The sequence below is a fragment of the Malania oleifera genome, chromosome 5 (assembly GCF_029873635.1).
Source record: "Malania oleifera isolate guangnan ecotype guangnan chromosome 5, ASM2987363v1, whole genome shotgun sequence".
Taxonomy (NCBI): domain Eukaryota; kingdom Viridiplantae; phylum Streptophyta; class Magnoliopsida; order Santalales; family Ximeniaceae; genus Malania; species Malania oleifera.
This window is the reverse complement of record NC_080421.1, coordinates 10,847,866-10,875,745: the sequence shown is the minus strand read 5'-3', so window position 1 is coordinate 10,875,745 and position 27,880 is coordinate 10,847,866. Positions and strand designations below refer to the sequence as shown.

The window sequence follows — 27,880 nt, the reverse complement described above, 5'->3', positions numbered from 1 at the left end:
TCATTGTAAGAGCTCTTTGTGAGCATCTATTTGTATAGGCTTCTCTGCCGGAAGGAGGATCATATAGTGGATTTGGGGAATCCTTGAGTTGGTCTCAAGGCATGGATGTAGGCGGGGTGTCGAACCACGTTAACATCGTTGTGTTAAGCTTCTCTTCTCTCTTCTCTCTTGCCATTTGTTATATTTTTATGTTGTGATATAATACTTTTGTTCTTGGCAAGATTTATTGTGTTTGTAGAAAATTTGCATATCCGCGAAAAATGTCTATTCACCCCCCTCTAGACGCTTATCCGGGCCAACAGTTTTCAATAGTTATAACAAAATCTTAAAACTTAATTTTAATAATTTTCATTTGTCACTTGCCACTATAGTTTAATATTTGAATTTTCATTTAATATTATGATTTTTAATCAAAATAAACCCGACCTGAGATAAGTGTATTAAATAAATGAGGAAAAGAGAAGGGAAGTTTGAAAGGAAAAATCTATAGGGCTCGTTGACGAGGCGTCTTTGCTCGTCAACGAAGCCTCTTGTTTAGCTCGGCGACGAGATTCAGCGACTCATCGACGAGGAGATGCTAAGAGATTTTGGGAAATCCTGAAATCTCAGGCTCATCGACGAGGCCACCTTGGCGTCGAGGAACTTCCTTCTGCGGCCTGTCGACAAGGACGTCATCTCGTCGACGAGGCTAGCCAGGTCAAAGGTTTATAAATATCTTATTTCATTTGCTTCATGGTTAAGAAAGCTAAAACCTCTCTCTCTCTCTAGAACTTGGAAACTCTCTCTCTCTCTCTCTCTCTCTCTCTCTCTCTCTCTCTCTCTCTAGGATTTCGGGCCGTCTGTTACCGGAATCAACGATTCGACGTTACCACGTGGATCAAGAGGAGAAGTTCTACATTTATAGTAGATCGAAAATTTGTTTCGAGAATTTTCGGGTTTTGACCCAAAACCGAGGTAAGAGTCTGATTTCAGTTTCATTTCAGTATATATGTAGTAGTAAGAATTGTAGCGAATTATAGTGCTTGGATGTTTAGGTTTTGTGGACTCGGTTCGTAGTTTTGGAGCCGTAAAGTTCGTATTTTGGTATTCGAGAAAAGGTAAGGGAATTCTGTTTATATCAGTTATTTTTTAAATCGAGATCGATAAACCTATAGTATACGATTGTATGTATGTTTTGACTACTTATTTTGAACAATCTATCAGGGTGAAAATGCGAGGTTTTTAGGTTACAGTTTTTGGGAAAATTGGAGGGTTTCGGGTATCATCTCTATTTTTGTTGAAAAAACTGTATGTTGTATAAAAATGTAGCATTGAGATGATCGTACATGTATTTGTATTAAACTGTATTTCTCGATCTGAAAACAATATGATTTGTTGTATACTCAAATAAGTGTGGAATGAAATGTTGTATGTAAAATGTTCCAGGGTTTTGTAAAACAGTTTGGGGTGGCTAATTACCATACATTGATGAGTATAGGAACATGAGTTCCAACATTATTTCAGGTTTTGTAAATCATCTAGGAGTGGCTAACTACCGTACGCTGAATTAGCTAGGGGCAGCTAATTATCGTACGTTGATGTCATGTCTCGGCTAATTACTATGGGGAAGAGTATCCGACTCTATATCCAAGGGTGTGAAATATCATATGTTTGTTTCGGTTGGTCATCGATGGGTGTGAGTGGACGCCGTACTAGCAACGATATCGTTGTGAGGCTTCGGTTATCGCAGGGTATCGTGTGCTTGAGTGTGACAACACTGACCGAATATTTGGTATTATATGTACTGGAACTGAATTGTGAAAATACTGGAACTGTATCGTGTTACGTTTTTTGTTAAAATAACACTTGTATGTCACACACTGATATAACATACTTTCTTCCTTACTGAAAGGTGTCTCACCCCGAATATACAAATATTTTTCAAATCCTTCAGATAACCGAAACTAGCATCCTAACATCTGGAAGCGTGGGTGTCGGTTAACTACGTTTAGTACCTGTGTAGGTACGAGTTTTGTAACCGGGTTGTCAGTGTTGAGTTTTGTAGACACCCGGAGTATGTATTGTATTTTAGGATATATATTTCCAGTTATGTATAGACTCTGGTATGGTATGATGTATGTATAGAAATAATATTTTCGTTGCGTATTTGATGAGTATGAATGTGAATGTAAATGTGTATACGTGTACTCCACGGGGTCGGATCCTCATTTAGTGTAGTATCATGTATGTTTTAATTAATACGGAGACAGCTTAGGTTACTATGTTCACACCTATGGCACATCCGCAGGTTCGAGACGTGACAATAAAAGTAACAATAAATTGATAATTTGATATAAAATATATTTGAAATTAAAAATATTCATAATTTAAAAAAAAAAATTGGAATAAATGATAAAAACATTCCAAACATACTTTTACCATTGTTTGTTGATTAAGATTATCCTAGTATTTTAAAATATAATAATTAAGTAAAATAATAATGACTAATTCCTTTTTATTTTTATATTTTTAAATATTTTTTCTATTTTTTAAAATTTGTTACATTAGTATTGTTTTTTCATTTTTATTATTTAACATTAGTTGATCCGTAGGCTAAAATGAGCATTTTTGGTATTAGGTTTGTAATTTATGTTAGTTATATAAACGTTAGCTGAACAAGTTGGTAGTTATTCAATTTTTTAGTTTTCATTTTAATATTTAATTTTTGCCTTATATTGGTTTAAAATAATAATAAAATACCTCTTAATTTTAAATTTAATTTTTATTTTCTATTGGTTTTGCATTATGCGTTTTGCGTTTTGCGTTTTGCCTCTTCCTGCAAACCCCAGCAGCCGGTTCCTCGGCATAGTCAACGCCATCACACCGTTCAGCGTCCAGGCCCAAAAAAAAAGTCACGATATCGAACGGTTGAAGTGAATCCTATTTGTCAGTGTCATCTGCACTGCCGGAGCAGACAATCCCAGCAATGCTTATTTTATGATTTTATAAAATTTACAATTATTCATGTAATTTATTTATTTATATTTTTGGTTAAGTAACAGAGAGGGTCGAGCAAAGCTACAGAAAAAAATGGTGTATGTACAGTTTAGTGCATCTATTCGTCAGAGACGACGATCTCAGTGAAGCCAAACCCTCGAAGAAGAAGAGAAGCGATGGAGGAGAAGCGTCGAGAGGGCGGAGCGCTACCGGCGAATTTGGCCACCGGCGGTGCCAACGGCGCAGCAAGTAGGCTCGCCGAAGGAGCGGCTACTGCTGAGCCCGGTTCGTCGCGGCGGCGTGCGGGAGGCCAGAAGAGAAAGTCTAACAACAGCGGCAATGCATCGAGCGCTGCGTCAACGCCTTCGAAGAGACAGGCTCGCGAGAAGCCGCCGATTATGCCGCCTTCGATCCACAATGGGCCCTGCACCAGAGCTCGCCAGCCTCCGAGCAATCTCGCCGCGGCGGCGTCGGCTGGCTCTGGTGCGGCTGGAGGGGGCAGCGGTTCGCTGGTTGTCGGGCAGCTGGCGGGCTCGCTGGAGGATTCGGCCAGAGCGGTGATGGCAGCTGCGGAGGAGGCGAAGATGGCGAGCCAGAATTGGCAGGCTTTGGAGAGTGTTGTTGATGCGGAGTTTGAAGCTATTAGATCTCGCGATGCCAATGCTCATGTGGCGCCAATTACTTGTGGTGAGTTGAAATTTTCTCTTATGAAACCCTTGTTTTTTTTTTTTGTTTTTTTGCTTTTTTTCTTTGATTCGAATTAGGGCTCCGCCGCGAAATATTTAGGTTTTTTGTTTTCGAGATGCAGAGAGAAATCCTAAGTTTGCAATTCAAGCTCTATCTCTCTCTCTCTCTCCCTCTCGCACTTACACACACTCACTCAAATTTTAGGTCCTGTTCGGTAGCATCTTGGAAACACTTTTGATGCTTTTCAGAGGTGTAGTGAATGCAATTTTTATTTCCTTAAAAAAAAGTACTTTCAGTGCCTTTTAATCGACGCTGTAAGATTCTAGAGTTAAGGATGCAAAAATCGTTTATGCTCTTTTTGTCCTAGTGAATGCAATCTTTTTGAAGATGCATAAAATATTTCGTTTTGCTAAGTAAAACGCACTCTCTCTAGGTTGGTTTTCATGGACCAAAGTTCATCCTTTGGAGGAGCGCACACTGCCTTCATTCTTTAACAAAAAGTCAGAAAACCGAACTGCTGATATGTACATGGAGATACGCAATTGGATTATGAAGAAATTTCATGCAAATCCAAACACACCAATTGAACAAAAAGATCTAGCCGAGCTCTCAGTTGGAGAGTCAGATGCAAGGCAAGAGGTGATGGAGTTTTTGGACCACTGGGGTCTGATTAATTTTCACCCATTTCCACCTGCTGAAACTGCAACAGGCAAACCTCCTGAAAATGGGATAGAAGATATGGGTTCTTCGATTGAACAGTTGTATCGCTTTGAAACGGTGCAACCGTGTCTGCCTGTAGTTTCAAGGACTAGTGTGACCCCAGTTGTGCCATCAGGATTGTTTCCAGAGTCTGTCGCTGCTGAAGAGTTGGTTAGACCTGAGGGTCCAGCAGTGGAGTACCATTGCAACTCTTGCTCTGCTGATTGCTCTCGGAAGCGATACCATTGCCAGAAGCAGGTTGGTTCTTTTCTAAGAATTTTTTGTTTGGTTATTGGACTTCTTAATTTGCTAAAAGATAGGAACCAACTGCTGAAATTTTTTATGGTGTCTTGGATCTCAATCAGCACCATTTAATATAGACTTGGTTTTGTTCTATTAAATTGTTCTTTATTTTTAACAGTTCAGACATATGAATCTTAATACTTCTCATTGAGGTTCTGTTTGTGAGAGAGAAGGAAAGAAAAAGAAAATAAGAAAGAAATCAATCCATTGTATTTTGTATGCATCGTTAATACTATTAAGAATGAAAATTTATTCAAATATGATTGAAAAATATGAAGCACCAAGGTTATTGACATGTAAATAAAAATTTTGTTTATCATTTTTTTCAATAACCAAACAAGAAAAAGTGGATTCTTACATATTTCCCTTTCCTTTCCTTCCCTTCCCTTCCCTTCATGTTTTCCAAGCTCCAAATGGGCCCTGACGGATTGTTTTTTGGCAAGTGCATTGAGAATAATATTTTTTGTCAGGGCTTGAATCCTTGGCCATTACCTGGAGTTTGGAGGAATTATGGTGGGACCAGTGCTTCTGAAATAACTGGTTAATTTACAGCTATGCTCCTTATTATCCAAAAAAAAATGTTTTTGAAAAATAGAATCCCCCATTGTGGGCACTAAATTAAGATTTATTATATTTCTGAAATAAAATAAATGGAATGGAATGTATACATTCGACAGCTATGGCACATTCTGTAACTGAATATTACTGTTCTGGTAATCTCAGTGTTCGTTAATATCCTGGAAGGGTATACCTTCTATGTGAGTAGGACAAATTTATACTTTGTGAGAAGTGATGCTGTTTTGGTCAGACCTGTCAGACTTGGGATTAAACTTACGGTTGGTGGGAGGTTCATAAGATGATATCTGAAATCATAACATCCCATGGAAACCATCTTATGCATGTATTAGAATCCTAAAAAGTTGACGACAAGAGCACCTGAGCTGCAATTGTACTCAACTGCACTGATATGAAAAATTTGTGGAAGTTTGTCCACTTTGCAGCAGCAAGATTGTTTGTCCCAAGAATTTTAGGTGAAGTATCTGTTCATCATAGATGAAGAACTGGGCATGGATCTTGTGACGTGAATTAATTTTATTTAGTGTATCTCTTGTTGGCATTATCTGTGCTAATTATGTTATTGTTTTCCAGGCAGATTTCGATTTATGCTCTGAATGCTTCAATAATGGGAAACTTGACTCTGGCATGTCCCCGTCAGATTTCATACTCATGGAGCCTGCTGAGGTTCCTGGATTGAGCAGTGGGAAATGGACAGATCAGGAGACCCTCCTACTTCTTGAAGCATTGGAACTTTATAAAGAAAATTGGAATGAGATTGCTGAGCATGTTGCCACAAAAACGAAGGCTCAATGTATATTGCACTTTGTTCAAATGCCAATCGAGGATACTTTCTTGGATTACAATGGTGAAATTGATACCAATGTTCAAGAAAATGCAGATCCAGTCACTGCTAATAATGAATCATCTGCTCCTAAAGATACCCCTGAAACAACAGATAATAAGACTGATGCCAGTGAGGTCCAGCCTTCTACCCCAATGGAAATTTCAAAGCTAGAAAATTCTGGTGAACTCGAATCTGGGCAGGAGTCTGGTGAAAGGGACTCCAGTGAAAAGGTGACTGGTGAAAACTGTGCATTGAGGGCACTCAAGGAAGCATTTGAAGCTGTTGGTTCTTTTCCTTCACCTGAAGGCCAAATTTCATTTGCCGAAGTGGGAAACCCTGTTATGGCATTGGTAAGCTGGGTTATGACTGTTTGGAAAAGTCATCCTCCTATTGCAACATAATTTTTTGCATCCGATGATGAATGAGTTTGTGTCAATTTGCTAGACATCAATGTTTTAAACCAAGGCTTGCATTGAGGCTAGCCTGAAGACAAGGCATGCTTAAATGCCTTGAGCTCAATCTAAAATACCAAACCCCAGAAAGGCCAGCACATTACACTCTGAAACTTAAGCATTGGTACAAAAGGCCTCCCCTGTGCATTTTTAAATTGAGGCATACGCATTTTGAGTGTCTGAAATCTGAATCTCAAGTTAGAATTGGCTCGAAAATGGTTAAGTACATGTTTATGTGAAAGGAATGTCATAGTATGAGTAGTCTCCAAAACTCTTTAGATCCTCCCAAAATAATTGAGAGTTGCATCTTAGATCTTGAAAATAATTTGAAATTTGCAATGTTTTACCTATCTCTCGCATGGTTTACTTAATGAAATCAAGTTTTTTTTTTTTTTTTTTTTCAATGTAGTTTACAAATTCTATGAAATTTTTTTACCATTTTATCTGTAATTTTTATTTATTCTAAAGTTATATGTAATTTTTTTACATAGTTTTACCTAGAAATAAAATTCTCAAAGTGCTTATGCCTCAATGCCTTAAGGCTTACACCTTGCCTCTTACGGGTTAAAATGCATATTCTTACGCCTTTGCCTCTGAAAACATTGCTAAACAGGCATCTAAGGGCTAGATGAAATGATTTCACTGCTAAGTGATGTTTAATCTGAGCACACCTGGATAAATTCTTATTTTAAACTTCCATGTGAGTTTCCAAGTCATGTTTCAAGTGGATAACTTCATGCAATTTCAACATCGTGCAATTTAAGCATCATGCAAATTGAGCTTTGTAATGTGAAAGAGAAGGTAGTATTGGCTTTTTCAGACAGCTAAGAAGGGCGACAGTGTAATCAAAATAGAAGTACGAATTAGAATTTACATTATGTGCACCTTGGACCCCCTTTCCCTTTCCACTTTTTGTCTTGCTTCTTGAGAAATCATAGAGAGAAAGGTCATTTGAAACTACTGTAGTGCCTGTGCTTCGTCCTTTACCTGGTGCCAAATTTGTTTGCACTCTTGATGTGTAAATGCTGTTTTCTTTTCTGCAGGCAGCATTCCTCGTACGGTTGGTGGAACCTGATCTTGCTACTGCATCAGCACGTTGTTCCTTAAAATCGTTATCTGGCAACTCTCCATCAATGCAGCTGGCTGCAAGACATTGTTTTCTTCTGGAAGATCCACCAGATGACAAGAAAGAACTGACTGGCTCAGAGAGGTTTGTGACCTTGTATTAAAGCATAAATTAGCAAATAGTTGTGAGAATTGTATCTGATTTTGATAAAAGATTTGCAGAGCTGTTGCTGAAACAGTTGATAAAGATGTTCAGAAAGATGAAAACCAGCAACAGGAAAAGACAATATTAGATTTGGACCATAAAAATTTGTTGAATGATGACAACAGCAAGAAAATTGAGGATTCTGCTCCAGAAGGACAGGAACCCAATGGAGAGTGTGCAGACAAGTTGCCTGCGGAGGAACCACATGTGGTCACTCTAAAAAAGGTTGAACCAGCCATTCAGAATGAATCAAACCAGTCCAATTTACAGGGGGACCACCCACCTAGTTCTCTGAAAGATTTAACGTCTAAAACAGAACTTCCTGGAAGTCCCATGAAAGAGTCAGGTGATAAAGATCCAATAAAGGAGCCTCCTCAATGTGGAGAAGGTTCAATAAAGGAGCCCTCGCAGCATGGAGAGGCACCAAAGGACATAGATATGGTGTCTGATTCTCTTCCCTTGGAAAAGACAGAGACCCAGCAGGAGGTTACCTCAAATTCAGTGGTTGAAAATGGAGCAAAAGATGATTCTCCCCCATTGGAAAAGAAAGAGACCGAGCAGCAAGTTACTACAGATGTTTCAGTTGTTAAAAATGGAGCAAATTCAGGTTTGTTTTTTTTTTTTTTTCTGAACTGTCCATTTCATATTTGGAGAAATATTTGTACCAAAAGAAATATTGAGAATTCTGCTGTTTATGGCTGTATTTGAAATTTTCTAGTATAGAGAATATTTCAGATCTTGATAGTTAATCAAGAAAATGTAGAGCAGGGGTATTCATTAGGCAAGAGCTTGGGTAATCCTTTTCAGTTTCTTTTTTCAACTCAAAGAATGAACATGAGTGGCGAAAGGGTGAGGGAAAGAACTAGCACATGTTATTAAAAGGTTTGCTTATGTTTACATTAGAATTACAGAGGGTTAAGATTTCTGGGAGTAATTTTGGACACATTGCTCGTTCCTGAATTATTGAAATGTATGCTATAAAATTGATTTGCAGAGGAAAAATGCTGATGATAATTGCAGTATTTGTTGTTATAAAATTGGGTTGCTCCATTTTATAGAGACAAGTTGGCGTGGCAGAATATCTTCTGTTTTCTGATAATTCCTTTTCTTCATTTTTGCCAGGGGAGGATGAAACAAAAGACTGTAAAAATGAGAACCGTGATTGTACAAAGACCAAAGAGCATAATATTGATAGACTGAAGCGTGCTGCTATTACTACACTCTCAGCTGCAGCAGTGAAGGCAAAACTTCTCGCAAGCAGAGAAGAAGACAATATTCGGCAGCTCACTGCATCTTTAATTGAGAAGCAGGTAATTTTTTTTTATCAAGCAATCTCATTGTCGTTTTTGTTGGTTGTGGAGGTCTGACCTTTTAGGAAACTTTGAAAAAAATATTAAAGAAAGAAAGATTAGCTAGTATTATTACAATAACATGGTAAAATCTAGATCTCGCATTGCATATTATCATTTGCAGTACATCCTACACTAGCTGAAGAGATGGACTAAAAAGAAGAAGATACTGTTTAATAAATAACAACCCGTAGTTTTCCATTCATTGCAGTTGCACAAATTGGAGACCAAGTTGTCTTTCTTCAGTGAGATGGAAAGTGCAATAGCAAGGGGTAGGGAACAACTGGACAGATCGAGGCAAAAGCTTTTCCAAGAACGAGCACAGATAATTGCAAGCCGTCTTGGCTTACCAGCTTCCTCATCCAGAGCAATGCCGCAGCCATTACCAACCAACAGAATTGCAATGAACTATGCAAACTTGGTGCCTAGGCCCCCAATGAGCATGACCAATCCTTTTAGACCACCAATTGGAAGACCCATGATGGCACCCACTTTTCCTACATCAAACCCCTTTGTATCTACTACAGGTGGCGGAAGTCCAATTCGGCCTTCTGGTCAAGACAAACTTTCATCAGTTGGAATGAAGTAACCTTCGTACATGGGAACATGTGAATCAATTCATTTCAAACAGCAGCCATTTACAACCAATTTTACCCTGTGAGTTCTTGCTTTTTGTTGTTGTCTATATGCATATGCACACAAATATGCATGCCCAACGATGATTTTGAACACAGCTGCCCCTAATTCACCTGAGTTAGGCATGTACATTTGACTTGTGGTCTAGTTGCACTGCACTTTCATATGATAGACTTGTTGCAAGCTTAGTATGCCTCTTTGGTCTGAAGTCAGTTTAGTCTTATGCATTGAACCAAGTCGGATCTTGTTTCCGATTGCATCTACACCTAGCATAATCACAATGTATTAAATCTTTGGAGTTATGAAATGACACCTTATTGGTCACTAATTTGGACGTTGCCAGTTCTCTCTCTCCAAAAGAAAAAAAATGAGGGAAATATGCAATTCAAAAATATCAATTTTATTACTCATGCACTCATAATGGGCCTGAACTTGTGTGTCGATACTGGCGTAGGAGAGTTTAAATGCTGAGAGGTCCACTTTTGAAGACCTAATACCTGCTTTTTGCAAATGCAGCCACGATATCTTGTCTCAATGGAAGAAAGAATAGTGAATATTAGTTGGCATCCATTCTTTGCTAGGTATAGTTTGATCTGCAATTTGGGGAATGGTCAAAATGAGTAGCGTACAGTTGGGAATTTTGCTGATGTCGATCATTTTTAGGCATCAAGCAATTATTTTTATGTGAATGTTGGGCTAAGGTCTTTCTTTATGTTGTAGCCGCATGAGCTGCTAATGTGCTAGTACATCAACCGCACGAAGCATCATGTTGCATTTATAGAGATAATGGGAGTACTGTAACTGATGTTGGAATGGCTCATTTATGTGAATTTAACAAAGCTGCTTTTGCCTAAATTAGTTTAGGTAGATTTTTATGTACATACATGTTGCAGTCTCATTTGACCATTTTTATTTGGAATGCACGGAAATTATAAGGTTGTTGTGGGAGTTTATGGTAATGGCTGGATTATATATTTGCGGAGCTGGATTGGAAGTTGCCTCCCTGGCTATTGACTAGGAAATGTTGTGAACAGGTTGTGTTCACCCATATATTTTGTTTTTGTATATTTTTGAGTTTTCTTTGTCCGAATTTCTATTTTTTATGTTTTTTTGAGTGAACAATCCAAAAGAAGATGTTGCTGTGTTTGAAAGGTCAATGGTTACTTTGCCAGAGCAGTTTGAGCTTAAAGCCGTCCTGTTCATGTTTATATCAAAGCTGCTTGGTGAGAAGTAACACAATTCAGAAGAAGAGATTGCAGTGTTTGAGCTTATAAGCCGCCCTGTTTGTATGGCATTATTAAAACATCAAAGCTGCTTGGTGAGAAGTAACTGCACATTTGATACATAATAATGGAATGAAAACAGAAGAAATAAAATTAAATTTATTGCTTAATTTCTTGAGGTTCTTCACTCAAATTTTAATTCCATAATAAACCAAATATGAAGTAAGAAGACGATTTTAATTCCACTCTTCAAAAGGGTTTCAAGCTATTCCTACATTTATTCATGCAGAATTGAAATGCTGATTTCCGAATAAATAAATTTCAAGATTCTCCTTTTGTACATTTGGACAGCTCTCGGTCCATGCAAGCTGCTGGATTCAAAGCATAAGTCTGGCAAATGGAGAAAGATAATATGGAATTAAAAACATGCAACGCCAGCATAACAATTAAAGGGACCCAACACCTTTTCTGTACTCTTACACTCTTCGTCTCTCATGATGTCAGTCATCAAGAGTTAAATAACTTCCTGCAACGAAAAAACTGAATTTCTTTTTTTGAAAAAAAAAATCATGAATTCAATAGTCAGCTATAATCCAAACATTGTAACGGGGGGTCCTACATCAATGAATAACCAGTTCGTTTTCCACACACTAATGTACAGTAGTCTCAGCCACAATACAAACAAATACAAATGCAGGAAAAGACTTTTTGGAGTACGTTTGAACATCTTATTGCTCTGAAAAGCTATGGAGGAGTTGTATTCAGCACGCGCATCCACTCGACGTCTGTTGGCTGCTGCTTCCAACGTCAATGGTGTCTGGCAGGTATCTTCAACCCATTTTAAAAATTAAAAAAAAAAAAATGCACAGGGAAAGAAATTGGGGTTAGCACATCATCAACAATGGATTAAAAAAACAAAACAAAAAATATTCAACTACAAGAGTTCCATAAAGCAACTTGCATTAAAAACCAAACATGCTGTACTTGAAAAATGACTTACAAAATTATCTGATATTTTTAAAAAGGTGCAATTATGTTTTGTTTATTCTAAATAGGCCAACACCATAAAATAACAAGCAATCAAAAAAAATAGAAAAGGTTTACACCATGTTGGAAAAAATACATAAACTTTATATTTGGAAGAGGCCTCAAATTTGAATTTGTTAAAATGTAATATGAAATTGTTTTGAATTTGTTTAAATTCACTCAAATCCAAATTCAAAATCCAAAATTCATATTCCCAAAGACATTGAAGAGGTACTGGTAAGAAAATTGACGGTGAAATCCAACCATCATGCGTGCAGGGACGGCATTGCTAGATAAAGTGGGGATGGGCGATTTCCTTTTTTATCATTGGTGGGTGAGGATCTCTTTGAAAGCGGCAAAGTGGCCCTGGATGGACCATCATCAGCCTTTTGGAAGGTTGGGACAGGATTCTGAAGCGTCTGATTTTTGTAATTTCACATAATGGATGGCGACTTTCAATCAATGAAAGATGTAAAGTTCTTGAAATAAAGGTTGGGTAGGACTGCTGGAAAGGAAGCGATTCAGAGTGTTTTGTTTGTTCCTGGTTGGTCCAACGGAAATGGATGCTGAGGCTTTGTGCAGTCAGTGAGCTGGCTAGGGGTTTTCTTCCTTGTAATGGTGTTGACGTGAGGGGGTTCACGTTAAGATCTGCTAATGAGAACAGTTAACCAACACACTCGGTATTCATAATTGAACAAAATAAAATAAAAAATTTCAAAAAATATACCATCAATAAATTATAAATTCACCAAACTCAGGTAAATTCATGCATATTTCAATGCTAAGATAAACAACCTCTCTGAATCATTAATTGATCCATCATAGTTTTTGTAAGCTTTCTCACAAACCACTCAAGAATAGTAGATCATGTGTGTGTGTGTGTGTGTGTGTGTGTGTGTGTAGAAGATGATGCACCCATGCATGCAGCAACATGTACATATGTGTGTGACGTCTAGGTTCAATTATGTTATGTGTGAGATGGATATCTTTTTAACTTACATCTCTTCCTCCTCCCCACTCTTGAGAGCATTCTTTGCTATGCACTGGAAAGCTTCTTCCACATTGATACCCTCCTTGGCAGATGTTTCAAAGTATGGAATATTTCCCTTTGAAGCGCACCAAGCCCGAGCTTTTTTCTCTGAAACCTGGAGTATTTTTTTTTTTTTTTTTTAAAAGGCACCATTTTTTCATTAAAAAAACAAAATATAATTATATATCATTTTAAATATTATAATTATGGTAGGCATGCACAAAGAAACATACCACTCTGCTGTTTCCCCCATCCACATCAACCTTGTTTCCTAGAACAACAAAGGGAAAATTTTCTGGATCTGAAGGACTTGCCTGTTAAAAAATACCATAGGATTAAAAAAAGGGAAAGAAACACAAGAAAAATTATGACAATATCCCATTATATAAATTTTTATTTAAAAAAAAAAAAAAAGAGAACCAGAACCAAAAAATTAAGAATCTCGTGAAAAAAAAAAAAAAGGAAAGAAACTACAGCACCAACTTCCCAACAGCCATCAAGGAAAAATACCATATCAGGCACATATAATTCCCAGTAAAAATAATGTAAAGCGGCCTCATTTTTCCCAGAAAGGAATTGTTCCAAAATGAAGCAAGGACTACCTGAATAAGAAACTCTTCCCTCCAATTGTTTAGATTGTCAAATGACTTCATCGCATTAACATCATAAACAAGAACACAGCAATCAGCACCACGGTAGAAAGCAACACCTAGGCTTTGAAACCTTTCCTGACCAGCTGTATCCCAGATCTGCCAATACAAGAGTAAATACATTAGAACTTAGGGCATATCAACTCATTTAAGCACCCAGAATGTAGTTTTACAAATAAAAAACCAAAAACGATTTTAACGATCAGAACCATGCATACAAACTTATATGTAGAAAGGTACAAAATAAAGATGCACAAATAAATAAATCCTGTTCAATTAAGCAAAACAAACAATAGAAGCATGCAAAAGGATTTCCTATATTAAAAAATCTATTAAAACAATCAAATAGTGATAATTAATAACAATAATAGATAGACACAAACAAGAAAATCTAACAGAAAAATTGAAGTCATATAGTGATATATATTCCCAGTCGAAGGTGTAGCAGATAATTAGCAACCAGCCGCACATTTCAAGCATCATTGCTCAGGCTACTTAACTCCACATGTGGCACAGGCTTGGATGTGCAAGGCCCACCATAGGAGGACCCTAAATACAAGTGTCATCAATGAAAACTAAATAAGTCAGCCTCAGAGACTACTAGGAATTGGTCCAAAACATTTTTGGATACAACAAGCACAACAAGAAGCCTTAATTCTCACTACGTGGGATCGGCTACATGAACCCTTTCCTGCCAATTCATCCAATCTAGAGCATTTTCTTCTATTAGATTAAGGGCTATTAAATCCTTCCTTACTACCTCATTCCAAGTTATTTTTGGCCTACCCCTACCCCTACCCCTTTTTATGCCAAAAACAATTACTAATTCACTCCTCACAAGTGCTCTACTAGGTCGGCGTTTCAAATGCTAGATCCATTTGAATACTTACAAAAAATTCTAGATTCATTTGAATAAGGAACCAAACGAGGACTTCAAAACCTTGTACTAAGGACTTAGTATAATCTCTTACAAGGATTTTAAAACTTTGCACCAAATAATTAGTATAATCATTGCTCTGTTTTATATGATTCTTTAACACACATAATTGGGCACGAACAGAGATGTCTATGCATCTTTGATACAATAAATTAACAAGGCTCTCATATAACCAAGCTTTGAATCTAATTATGGAGCAGTCCTGCCTTCATCAAAACAAAACACATGCTCCCATGCTCACATACCACAATCAAAATGCAAATGCAATATCTTTTTGATTTCTATAAACTCTTCAACCATTTAATTTAACTTCCAATTTCATCAAAATTTTAAAATAATATTTTTAATTTCAGTCAAAATGTCTATTAACTCTTCAATCATTTCATGCAACTTCAATTTCATGAAATTTTTTAAAAATATGATATTAATATTTTTTTCAAAATAGCTAGAACAGCAAAATAACCAAACCTTTTAGGTTCTTTCATTTATGTTTGCGAATTCTTTAAGGTGGCCAAATATTCTTTTCAAAATAAAAAATAAAAATAAAAACTGAGTCGAGCATCCAAAATGTTCAATACAAAATTCAATGTAAACTGAACTTCAACATCATGCTTGTATAAACTCCAATTTTTTTTTCTAATTAAAGTTCCAAGATGATTCATGACCTTGTTGCAAAACTCACAAAGTGAAACTTTTATACCCGAAAAAGGACAAGAGTTCCTAAAAGAAGCACTGAATATAACACTGGAATAAGAGAGCATAATTTGAGCAACCAGACCTAACACTCAGAGAAGAAAACAAATAGATCAGTGCTGTTAGTATGGTATGATATGCGATAAATACATGCAAATACGTACCCCTACAGTACGTAGCATACAGAAGGAAAAATCAAAAGATATCGTGGGAGGGGAACAACAGCTGGAAACAGCTGCTAATACCCCGTGTATGCTGAGGAGCAAAAGGGGGAATCCACCCAAGGAAGGGCTCACAAATTATTTCATGGATTGGATTTCTCTTGACTGTCTACGGCTCCATTGCATGTGTTTGTATAAATGTATCGCCATGCTATTAAGTATTTTGGATCTTGAAGTGCTATTTTTGCATCTCCCTGACCAAATCCACCCATCAAAGAATTGGCTGGCATTCAATGCGGTCGAAGCATATGGTTGCCTGGTTGGGCAATTAGCGATAATTTTTTTGCGGACTTTCGGAAACCAAAAAAAGGCCCCGGCTCCAAGTTGTTCAAGAATAGTGGCGTGGCGTCTCTCTAAGGCAGGACGCTCCCCTACCGATGCATTCTTACATCCCACAGCTTGTCCCATATAGCACAATACCAGGGCTGTGACTGGGCAATTACACTGATAACATATCTATAGGCCATTTTAAATATTTATCTTATTTTTTAGTATCTAACCCATTTTTCTCTGTTCTCTATCAAAATTAAACTTTTAAGTCTCCTAACCTAGAAGATTCTTCTTTTCCAACTTTACAAAAGAGGGCTTGTTTGAATAGAATCTATTGAGTGTGTTTTTTTGTGGCTACTTTTGGGACCCTTTGATATTGGGGATTTGTTAGAGTTTGTGCAAGCACGTGACCTAGTTTCAGAAGCCAAGCGTGTTGAGGGCATTATGTTTGCTTATGACAGCTTGTCTTGTGAGCATGGGATGAGTAAACATCACGTAAATAGTAGTGTAGGCTTTACCCTTGAGTAAGATAATGCCCTAGTTAAAATAGTGAGTATAGCTCCTCAATCACTTTGATGTTTCCTAGTGAGAGTGAGAATAGCATAGAAACTCTTTAGGAGAGGGTGAGTATTCATCAATCATTGTAAAACTCACAAGCTTTTGTAAACGTGCTTAGCTTACTTGCCTCCCTCACTAAACACAAGTTGCCCACAGTAAATAATGAATTGCATTGCTTTACAGTTTATAGTGTGACTCATTTGAATTCTTGTTTTGCTTATTGCTTCCACTTCATTTGCATTCCATGGTTGTGAAAAAAGTGTTCATGTGGTGAAACCGCAGTATACTTTCAATTGGCTAGTTAAGCTAGTGTGCTATAACAAGTGCCACACAGCCTTTCACAAAGTGTGTAGTGTTCGGCCTGTCACACTTGGTGTTTAGTGATGTGCGAAGCTCCTTGATTCTTGGTGTTTTTTTCCTTATTTTTTTTTAATTGGAGAAAGGTTGAGAGATGGAAGGAAAAGAAAAGAGTTGACTCCACATGGATCATTGTACATATGTTGAAGATGGTTGGGGGGGGGGGGGGTCAGAGTGAAAAGCTAAAGTTCATGCACAAATACTGTGGAAAACAGCATTGGGGCAGTGTAATAAGAATCAAACACCACTTGGCTAAAACCTACAAGGACATAGCTCTATGTAAAAAATGCCACAATAAGGTGAAAGTGGCTATTAGATGCCTTGACAAAGAAGGATTTTGAAGGGGGCAACATTAGTGCTTCAAGGATGTGGATACTCAACATGGAAGTGGAAGCATAAGGGGGAATAGATAGAAGAGGGGACAACGGATTCTTTTCTCCATCTTACAAGGAAGAAACAAGCTACCTTGCCTGCGATGGTGCAGTACATGGTTTTAAATAAAGGCCGCGACCGTTACGTAACGCTGTTACGTAAAGGTTTTTTGGGTTACCGATACCGTTACACACCGCGAAATCGGTGGGAAGAAAAATCACGGCCGTAGCGGCCGTTACGGACCGCAACCGTTACGTAAAGGCCGCTACGGCCGTTACGTAACCGCTACAGAACTGTTACACCAAAAAAAATTTTATTTTTTATTTTTTCTTCTCACTTTTTCTCTCTCTTTCATATATCATTCTTAATATACCAAATGGCAAGAGGGGGAAAAATTATAATGAGGATGACAATGATACAAAATTTACTTTTTCTTTAAATACTGACAATAGATGCATTAATTAACAATTTCAAAATACTAACTTATTAGGAATTTTTTTTTTTAATAATATTAGTAATGTGATATTTATGTTCTTTATTTTTCAACTTCAACCTTTTTTCTTTTCTAACTATTTTATATTTATATTATTCGTATGTCTTATGTGTCTAATAGATTAATGGAGTGTATAATGTATTTTATTTTGTTAATTCATTTAGCACACATAAGAATTTATCACAGATAAGAACAATGAGAAGTATAAATACGCACACACACGTAATTTTCTATCAATGATGGTTTAAAAAAATGTAAACTTGTTGCCCTTACCAAATAACTTAGTTACTCGAACTAAAGGGTCCAAAATACACTAAAACCCTTTCTAAGAATGGCCAAAAGCTTAAAACACGCAAGTACGCTAATATGCACAAGGTTGTGCGTGCTTCAAAAAAATTCACGGCCGTTACACCCGCTTCCCGTTATGTAACACCCGCTACTCCCGCTTCCCGTTACACCTGTTACCGTTACGTTACGCTACCCGCTACCGCGATTTAAAACCATGGTGCAGTATCATGAATTGAATATACGTATATTCTCGTATACTCATGCTTTTTTCATTCAATTTACTGAAAAGCCCTTGAAAGAAGATGGATTCAGTTGGTGAATGTAGAACAGGCTCAAGTTACTACCTAATTATGAATCAAGGGTCACATCTTAAGAAAACAATTAGAAAACGTAGAAAACATGAAGCATCACTAGAAAAGTTTAGTGTAGAATGGAAAAAGGGCAGTTGCATGATGCTGCACATGAAGCTGGATGGTGGATGATGGGAAGGGTTGTTCACTAACTTATTGGTTATTTTCCCAAGAGGCACTTCTTAAATCCACACACTTCAATTTCAAAGAATGCTCAAGAGTTGTTTTGAGTTTGTTGGCTCTATGGTTTACGAGAAAGGAAAAGAAAATGTAGTTTAAGTTGTCATGGATAGTGCTTCAACTTATGCTGCCATGGGAAAGAAGTTGATGCAAAAAGGAAATCTCTATTTTGGTCCCCGTGTTCTACCCATTGTGTTGACTTGATAGCACAAGATCTAGGTGAGTTCCCCATATAAGAACACCATATCAAAACAAGGAGGGTCACAGTATATACTTTTTCAGATAACAAAAATCCATTCAAGATTAAAAAGTTACAAGAGATGGAGGACAAGGCATCCTCCACGCAAAAAAAAAAAAACAAAAAAAAACAAATAATTACAATAGCGCCAACTTCCAAGCCCTTTGGAGATCGGACACGAGAACCCACCAAAACCCGGAAAGAGTGCCAAAAAAAAAAAGCGAGAAAAGTAATGACCTTAAAGCAAAAATGGAAAAGTTTTCTGATCCTTCAATATTCTCACGTTCCTCTCAAACCATAGAGTCCAAAAGATGGCATTCACTGCACAAGTCCATAAAGCACTTCCTCTTCCAGGCCTCCCAAAACCCCAAATCTCACCCCCAAAAAAAAAGTCATACACATTTTGTGGGGCCACACACGCATTGCCAAAATAAGAAAATAGAGCATTCCAAAGATATGTCGCCACCCAGCAATGAAGAAAATAATGCACATTAGTCTAGTTTGACTCGCAGCAAATCATACAAACATTTGACTTCTCCTTATCTGTAGCAAATCATCTGTTTTAATCCTCTTGAATCAAAGTATACAACCATTGCCATGCTTAGCTTGATAAGGAAATGTACAAACCAAGAATTGTCTTGACCAGTGATGATTTGATTTGCCACAGCGTATCTTATTTTGAGGTCCATCTTGGACCCAAAAAAACTGGGGTAAGGACTACGCTTGTTTCAATAGAATGGCATAGGAGTCCATAATCAAAGAAGAACAATGCCTTAAAAGGTAGAAGCAGTTATGTTATAAGATTCTGAAATTTGGAAATCAATCGCATTTTGCGTGAATGGGGTGCTTTCCCTAATGAAAGTGTTAAGATTTGTGGATGGAGATGCTAAGCCACAAATAAAATACATTTATGAAGCAATGGATGTAGGCAATGAGCAAATTGAAAAAAGAATTTCAATCATGTTAAGAGACGCATGCCTTTTAGGAGACACTTCTTGGAGTGAAATCCAAGAATGCTCCGAGGTTGATGAAGAAAATCCTAGTAAGAAAATACGTGATCTTAAATTTCCACAAAATTGTTGTAGTTTCTATCGGAATTTCCACTTTTTCCCACTCTTGAAATCTCAATGGCAGTCAATTTCCATTTTGCAAAATTCCCAGTGAAATTTCCACAAATCACTTGGTAATGAAATCTTGAAATTTTAGGGAAATTTTTTGAAATATGAACCATAGAATGAAATTCAAATTTATGATTCAAAGCTAAATTAAAATTTCTCTTAGTTTATCTTCTTCTTTTTTTATTGAAACTAAATATTATTACAAAAAGCATATGAAATAGCTTTCAAACTTTTCAATTATATGCAAATTAAACTTGGATATTAGATACAACATTTCATTCTACTATTTATGCCTAAATTATATGTATTCAATTATTCATATAATAAATAATGTTAAAATGATTTATGAATTTCATTTATACTAATTGTGTATGTTTAATATGGTAGTTATATTACACTTGTTGAACCTTATAAACAACATGCCTATACCCAATATTTGAAATCTCAAATTTTCAGTGAAATTTGTCGAAATTTTAACTATAAAATGAAATTTCATTAAAATTCAAATTTGAGATCCAGACCCCAAATTAAAATCTGTCTTAAATTATCTACTTTTTTCTTTTGAAACAAAATATTATTACAAGAAGGATATGAATAGCTTTCAAGCTCTTGAAATTACATGAAAATTTGAACTTGGATATTAGCTACAACAATTTATTTGACTATTGATGTCTAAATTATTTGTATTCACACTTACTAACATTTAACTGATTTATGAATTTCATTTATATGGAATATTTTTAATATGATTATTATATTACATTGATTGCACCTCATACACCACATACCTATCACTCTATATTTGAAATCTCAAAATTTCAGCTAAATTTGTTTAATACACCACATCAATGCCCTTGATTTAGTTCATTTATAATGTTTTAGTTGTAAATGTTGCATTTTATGTCTATTGATAATTTCTAAAATTGCATAAAAGAACTCCATGTTCTACACTTCTACTGCTAGTTTCCACAATAAAATCAAAAATTGAAATTGACAATGGCATCAAATTTTCTATCTAAATCTCCATACCACTGGAGCCTCAAAATTTTAGTCGAAGTCAAAATTTTTAAGACTTTGAAGAAGGCAATGTTTTGAAATGTGAAGGCCTGAGAGAGGTATTTCAACCCTTATGAGGCGATATTCTAAAAAAAGAGCCCTTCAACATTCACATATAACCACCCAAAATAGGATATTCAAATGAAGGATATGTGGGGTAATCCAAAAATAAAATATTTAAAATCTCACATTAACTGTTTAAAACCAGCCACAAACATTTGTAACCACTTAAAAAGTTAAAACTACTCATAGTTACAATTTTTTTTAAAAAATAATTTCAATCATTTTTTTTATGGAAAAAGAAACTTTATTAAAAGCAAGAGAAAAAGATACACTACTCATTGTTACAAAATTTTTAAAAATAATTTCAATCATTATTTTATGGAAAAATAAACTTTATTAAAATCCAGGAGGAAAAAAAGATGCCCAAAAAAAAAAGAGAACAATAAGTCAACCCATGCATATTTTTAAAAATAAAGAAATATTAAGAAAATTACAAATAAAATTTAAAATATCAAACATAATTTGTAAACTACTTGTTGACCATTCTAAGAATACCAACTTGAATTCATTAAGTAAACAATGTAAACCATGCAAAGAGTATGTTATAACCATGATTTTAAAACCTAGACCAGAGTTGAAGCTATATCAAAGGTCAGTTTGCCCTTCACTGGGATCAAAACTTACTATCGATCTAGCTTCAACTCCTATTCGATTTACTGAGCCAGTAACATATATCAGCAGCCTACTCCACACAAAAACACATATACACATGCATAAATACATACAACTTTATTATCCTTTTACTCCAAAAAAATTTTTTCTAATTGAATCAAATGATGCTTTTAAATATTGTTTGACCTTAATAACAATAATAACATTAGTAATAATAATGGATCAAAAATATTTTAAAATAATACAAAAAGTAGTGCAAAAGTATTCATAACTATTATTTTAGCTGTTTATAATTTTAATTTACTAATAGGTGATTATGACTATCTGTTTTTGTGACAGAGCCGCACAAAAACACTGACACCACAGGTCCAACCCACTGATCTAATGACTCCAACCAACCCATTGGCTTCACCAAGGAACTAGTCTAGGTTCTAAAACCATGGTCATAAAAGTACAAAGTTCAAATTATTTTCATGATCTAAGATGCAAGAGACAATTATTTTAGAAAGGTTAAGGCTCAAGTGTTTGAGATCAAACTCATATTAGAGCATTCCTTCATATAAACACATGGTAATAATTTTCTAGCCATTCACACACCAAAAATGTGTAAGCCTTAACTAAAAAGGTGCAAACAGCGTGCCTTGTGTACCAATGCATAAGCCTCGATGTACAATGCATTGACCTTTCGGAAGTTGGTACCTTACACTGCCACAAGGTGCTTTGGGTGAGTGTCATCTTGAGGCAAGCCTTGATTGAGGTAAACTAATCTATTAATCTTTTATTGTTATCTATTCGGCAATCACTTAATGCCCGCTGCCTAATTTAGTAATTCACTACTTAATCAGTATTATAGAATTAGTAGTAACATAGTAATGATATTTTGGTGTCTTCTTGTAGGACCAAGAGACTTGCGTGGAGAAAGAGAGAGAGAGAGAGAGTTGTGTAGAACAATGGAAGGGAAGAAGAAGGTAATTGAAGAAGATGAAACTAATGAAATTGTTAATGTTGAAGATGAAGAGGGAGAATTCTCTGATCATGAGGTGAATGAAGTGAACAATAAGGATGATTTTGACATATATATTGGAAATGATTAATTGGGATTTGGATATGATTTTTTTTTTTTTTTTTTTTGCTCTTCTGTTTTGACATACACCTATTGCACTGCATTATTTTGCATAAAGGCTTGAGAGATTATATGCTCATATTTTTAAAAGTATATAACAACTCCAAAAGCAATACAAGCACATATGTTGTCCATTGCTAGAGCTGCAAACAAACCAAGCCGCTCACAAGCAATTCAGAAGCTTGGCTCCATAAGATCTTGTTCAAGCTCGTTCATTATATAAACAGGCTATTCCCAAGCCCAATTTTGCGGCTTATTTAATAAACAAGCCAAGCTTGAATAAGAATGGGCTTTACTCGTTTCAACTCATGAGCAGCTCGATTATAAACTCGGTTTGGGATCATTTAATAGGCTTGAATCAGAATTATTTATGAGCTAGTTCAATAAGGTTGAATTAGGCTTGATAGAACATAGTCGGCTTAAATGTCGGGGCTGTTTGTGCATAAGATTGTTTAGCTCAAACTCCATAACTTGAACTTAGTGATAAAACTAATGTACAAGGCCAATAGACTACCTTGGTGGGGGGGAAAACTCTAAGGCAGTATTAGTAAGAGCCACTTTTCATGTTTTTGCCTAACAAAACCTCGTCTTTCAAAATGAGAGGCTCTAAAAGAACCAAGCAGTTAGGGGGCATTTTTTTAATCTAATGAACCTCTGAATAAAGGTTACATCTCAACCGATTCACTAAATACGTGAATGAATCAGACATCAGAGCGTTTGGGGGCAACTCTTGACTCAGATTTAGAGGTCTCTTTTCCATTTGTATTCCTCATAAAAAATGAAAATAAAAAAAACTCAATACCCAAGTGATTACATTTAAAATATTAAATTTTATTTTTGTACAACAATAAATTTTATTATTTTTATTTATAATTATTAATTAAATATATGGCAAGAAAATATTATTTATGTTAAAAATTAAAAACTTTAGTTTATGTGTTGAAAAACAACACATATTCAGATATTAGATATCAAACATTACGATAGTTCATATTTAGATTCAGTGATTGATTCAAATTTTATTCAGAACTAATTCACAAAATCAAATTTGAATTCAATGTTTAGCACTTAACACTTAATTTTACTAACCGCCCCCTTAGTAGGTATCTCGGTTGCTTGACTCATGAGCTCATTCATTTACATAATAAACAAACTTAAGCAAGTATATTAAAGCTCAATCTAAGCTCGACTCGAGCTCAAGCTCAATTAAAACATAATGAACAAGCTTGAGCATGGTAAAGCTCAGCTTGGCTTAGCTTGTTTGCAGCCCTATCCATAGCACGCAAAAGTATGTCTTGTACATGCTAATTGCCATTTGGTACATATAAAGTGAGGGATGATTTTTTCCCCGTACATGTATGCAGCAATGTGAATCGTCAATTCTTATTATGAATGAGAAGTTGTCATATTTTAGTTTTAACTTCATCATTGTCACATAGGGCCATAGGGGTGTTCTCAATATGCTACTAGCTTTTCTTTTTTAATTAATATGCTGATATGTTTCTTACAGTACAAGATATGACACATACGCAGAAAAAGGAATAGAAAAAAATCGAGACTACGATTCTCAAGTTTACAACTATGACATAAGAAACCACACAAAACCCAAAGAAATTGTGTAAAAATTCACATATTCATTTCCTAAGACTTCACAAGATTATATATTTTATACTCAAAACTTAAATAATTATACTAGTGATGATCAGTGACAAATTGTAGATATAGTTTCCAGGTTTTATCCAATCAATGTTTATAAAATTTCATTGAAATAGGGATGTCAGTAGTTGGAAATCAATTGAAGTCAATTGATCATATGGGCTCACCATCAAATCAAGATAGCCATCAGAGTTGGCATCTAATACTTAACAATTAAGACTAGCAAAAAATGTGGTAGGTGGATCAACTAAATCCCTCAATCTTTGCCAATACAGTTGCAATTTTCAACACCATAAGGAAAAAGACAACTAAGGTGGAACATCAAACCAAGAGAGCATCGATAAATACTTCTAGCCCAGAGACAAGACAAATGAAAAAATTATAAAAAATAAAAAATAAAAACCGATCCAAGCACGATTTATTTCAAAACATGGGCTTGCGCGCACATGCATGCTGACATGCATACATCTGAGTGCGCAAGATTCTCAAATAATTGCAAGATTGCCGAAGTCAAATCAAGAAATTCAATCTTATCACTAACCTGTAAAGTGAAGAGCCTATCTTCGAATTGTACTTCCTTTGTCAAAAAATCAGCTCCAATAGTTGCTTTGTACTGGTTGCTGAACTTTTTATTCACATATCTAAAAGCATCATATCAAGGCAAACAAAACCAAGCACAGAGAAGTGGTTTTTCATAGCCTAATTGCATCATCTGCAGTATTACTGGTCATACTTTCATTAATAACAATAAACATAAATTTCCTGAATGCTCCATTAGATGCTGGAAAACCACAGGTAAAAACTAAGCTTTGCGGCCCATACTTGTCATCAGTTCCAGGAGTACTATATTCAAAGCACAATGAAGTATTTTGTTTAAATGTAGATTTGACCTTCCTTCATTTTTTGAAGGCGATAAAAAAAAAAAATTGATAATAAAACAAATCTATGAAAAATAAAACAAAACTACATTAAAATGAGGATAAGAAATCCCCACTCCCCCCCCCCAAAAAAAAAAAAAAAAGGGCGAAAGGAAAAAAACCAAAAAAAAAAAAGGAGAAAAAACTAAGAAATTACATCAAAACTACTTTCCAAACCCTTTGTATGTCAGAGAACAGAAGACCCTCAAAAACCCCAAAAGAATGAGCCTAAAAAGAAACAAGAAAAACAACCTCCTCCCAAAGCAATCTAGCATTCCCCTTTCCAACCAAAGTGACCACAAGATTGTACAAACAGCAGAGTCCCAAAATATCCTGTCTCTCCTTCTCAGAATCCTTAAACTTCCACAAAATCCTGAATTGTAGCTGGAGCCATCCAATACTCACCAAAGTATGAAAACAAATTGTTCCACATGCATCTTGCCACCTTACAATGAACGAACAAATGACCAATAATCTCAATAAGTCAATAGACTCATTGCACAACACACAAATATCTGGACTAAGGGCTTTGTAAGGCCTCCCTTTTTGTAGCATGTCATTTGTGTTGATCTTGTTAAGAATTGCCCTCGTCTAGAACGTCTTAAAAGATAAGTACTTTTTGAGAAAAGTACTTTCTATAAGTACTTGTGTCAACAATAGTGTTTAGTTTACACTTAAATAAGTACTTATCTTAAAAAGTGCTTCCCAAAAATTAAATTTTTTTTTAAGAAAAATAAGATATTTTAAAAAATTTAAAAAGTATTTTTATGAAAAAGTACTTATAATAATCTCAACTACGTTTAGACAAGTACTTTTAAGATAAATACTCTTTACAGAACATTAGTTTTCTATAAGTGATTCCAAACGATCCCTAAGGTCCAAATGAAGACTAGGACTTTAAAAGGAATCTTTGCTTTCCAAACAGCTTTATATAAGAGGAATGAACTAGGATTAGTGGATTTTATGAGATTGAAAAAGAAAGACTTTGAAAGTAATAATAGATAACTTCTAAAAAAATTCTCATTTCCACTGGAAACTCTTTACCATTAAATGCAGGTATGACTCCATCTAGCTTCAGGAAAATTAAGGATCTGTTTAGCAGTGAAAAATCATTTTTATTTTCCATTTTCAGTGTTCCAAATAATTATAAAAATGTCACATTGTTTTCCAATTTTTCAAGTCTTCAACACAAACGTTGAAAAATTGTTATAATTCAATGGAGAACTTGTTAAAATGGAAGATGAAAATTGTGTTCTGCAACTAAACAGACCTTCAGGACATTTTTTCCTTTTCTTTTTTAAAAATTGTGTTAAATTGTTTTTAAAATTTCTACCCTTCCCAGTTTCACATGGGAATGTTATAAAACTAGGAAACATCATCACATTTGTCATTTATAAAATTCTTTAAAATTTGAAATAAAAATTTTAGATTATTTTCCACAACTAAACAAGCTCTTAAAAAACATCTCGTAAATAGCTAAGAACACCAGCCTGGCAGCCTAATAGAAATTTCTTCGATATTTCGATTCATAATAACAGTGGAAACAGCACGGCCCCACACCCCAACAACCACCAAAGAGAGAAGTAAGAGCTTCAGCACATTCTTCAATTATTGCTAATTAAAGTTATATAATGACCAACACGATGTTCCATTTCACAATTTTGCTTGCAACTAAACATGATATACAAGCACTAAAGGATACTGATTCATTAAAGAAGTCTTCCCTACCCTGCAACCAAAAATAAACCAATAAAAACGCATATATTCAAGAATTCAAATTGCTACGCAAACCAAAGCGCTGAACTCGAAGCAGGGAAAAATTAATAAGATCGACATAAACATAACCATGCGTATATAACTACTCCGCAATTTGATCAATGATCACCAATAAATAAAGAAATCTAGAAAAAAACACACCAACCGGCACATTATCAACTTTTAGGGTTTCAGATGAATCACCTGCACGCAGAGAGACCTAGAAAAACCCGTCTACAGTGCTTAAAACCCTAGATTCATCTGAATTGAAGCTCCGAAGATAGGGAGATGGCATACTAACCCGCTGTCGCCGAGGATTATGACTTTCAGAAGCGTTCTTCTTCGGGAAGGCATCGCACGGATGCTGTGTTCGAATCTCGACTCCGATTTGCAGAGAGAGAGAGAGAGAGAGAGAGAGAGAGAGAGAGAGAGAGGTGGTTGTGTTTGGTAGTCGAAGCAATTTCGCAGTGTTGGGAGAGTTGTAGTCTTGTTTCGTCTTCCGTTTTGTTTGTGTCTCGAGTCCCAACTTTTTCCAGTGAATTGGAAAGCTGTGGTGACCTGTCGTCTACGCTGAATTCGTAGTTCTAACTTTTTGTTTCACTTGAATCCCTTCAACAGTAATATCTTTTTAATTTTAAAAATAAGGTAAAATCTCGTGAGCACGCACTGTACGTGCTCGACGACGCTTTATTTTTAAAAATAAAAATAAAATAATTAACAGTTTAGAATATTTAATTTCTAATTTTATATTTATTATAAATATTTTTTAAAAAATATATAAGTATATTTTAAGATTATTATAAATAATTACAGGTATCTTGAGATAATTTGTGTAATTATAAGCATAAATATTACATAATCATAAGGGCGTCTTGGGATAGTTATATATAATTATAGGGACATTTTAAAAAAATAAAGAT

General features: G+C 35.5%; 2 protein-coding genes across 3 annotated transcripts; one reads left to right on the top strand and one right to left on the bottom strand.

Moving 5' to 3' along the window:
* The first annotated feature begins 2,999 nt into the window (after window positions 1-2,999).
* LOC131156750 (SWI/SNF complex subunit SWI3D) lies at window positions 3,000-10,102 on the top strand. Its single transcript, XM_058110671.1, has 7 exons — window positions 3,000-3,663; window positions 4,097-4,620; window positions 5,815-6,417; window positions 7,563-7,729; window positions 7,807-8,396; window positions 8,912-9,099; window positions 9,350-10,102. Exons 1-7 carry the CDS (start codon window positions 3,153-3,155, stop codon window positions 9,725-9,727), a joined length of 2,961 nt encoding a protein of 986 aa, XP_057966654.1. The 5' UTR covers window positions 3,000-3,152; the 3' UTR covers window positions 9,728-10,102.
* Window positions 10,103-11,542: 1,440 nt separating this feature from the next.
* On the bottom strand, window positions 11,543-27,585 carry LOC131156751 (ras-related protein Rab7). Of its 2 annotated transcripts, none has more exons than XM_058110674.1 (7): window positions 27,258-27,585; window positions 26,908-26,929; window positions 24,830-24,929; window positions 13,656-13,802; window positions 13,287-13,367; window positions 13,023-13,168; window positions 11,543-11,825 (listed from the first exon to the last, which is right to left on the bottom strand). In XM_058110674.1, exons 2-7 carry the CDS (start codon window positions 26,913-26,915, stop codon window positions 11,759-11,761), a joined length of 549 nt encoding a protein of 182 aa, XP_057966657.1. In that variant the 5' UTR covers window positions 26,916-26,929; window positions 27,258-27,585; the 3' UTR covers window positions 11,543-11,758. The 2 variants fall into 2 exon arrangements, with proteins under 2 accessions (XP_057966657.1, XP_057966655.1); XM_058110672.1 differs by having other exon boundaries at window positions 26,908-26,934; window positions 27,262-27,585.
* Between the last annotated feature and the right edge of the window lie 295 nt (window positions 27,586-27,880).

Bases quoted from the DNA above. Each gene is read 5' to 3' on its own strand.
- LOC131156751 (XM_058110672.1), bottom strand. From the start codon at position 27,314: ATGCCTTCCCGAAGAAGAACGCTTCTGAAAGTCATAATCCTCGGCGAC. The intron at 24,930-26,907 runs GTATCCTTTAGT...TGATGCTTTTAG, and splicing joins AAGACTTCTTTAATGAATCA to ATATGTGAATAAAAAGTTCA. The intron at 13,368-13,655 runs GTAGTCCTTGCT...ATTTTTTAACAG, and splicing joins GGGAAGAGTTTCTTATTCAG to GCAAGTCCTTCAGATCCAGA.
- LOC131156750 (XM_058110671.1), top strand. From the start codon at position 3,153: ATGGAGGAGAAGCGTCGAGAGGGCGGAGCGCTACCGGCGAATTTGGCC. The intron at 4,621-5,814 runs GTTGGTTCTTTT...ATTGTTTTCCAG, and splicing joins GATACCATTGCCAGAAGCAG to GCAGATTTCGATTTATGCTC. The intron at 8,397-8,911 runs GTTTGTTTTTTT...CATTTTTGCCAG, and splicing joins TAAAAATGGAGCAAATTCAG to GGGAGGATGAAACAAAAGAC.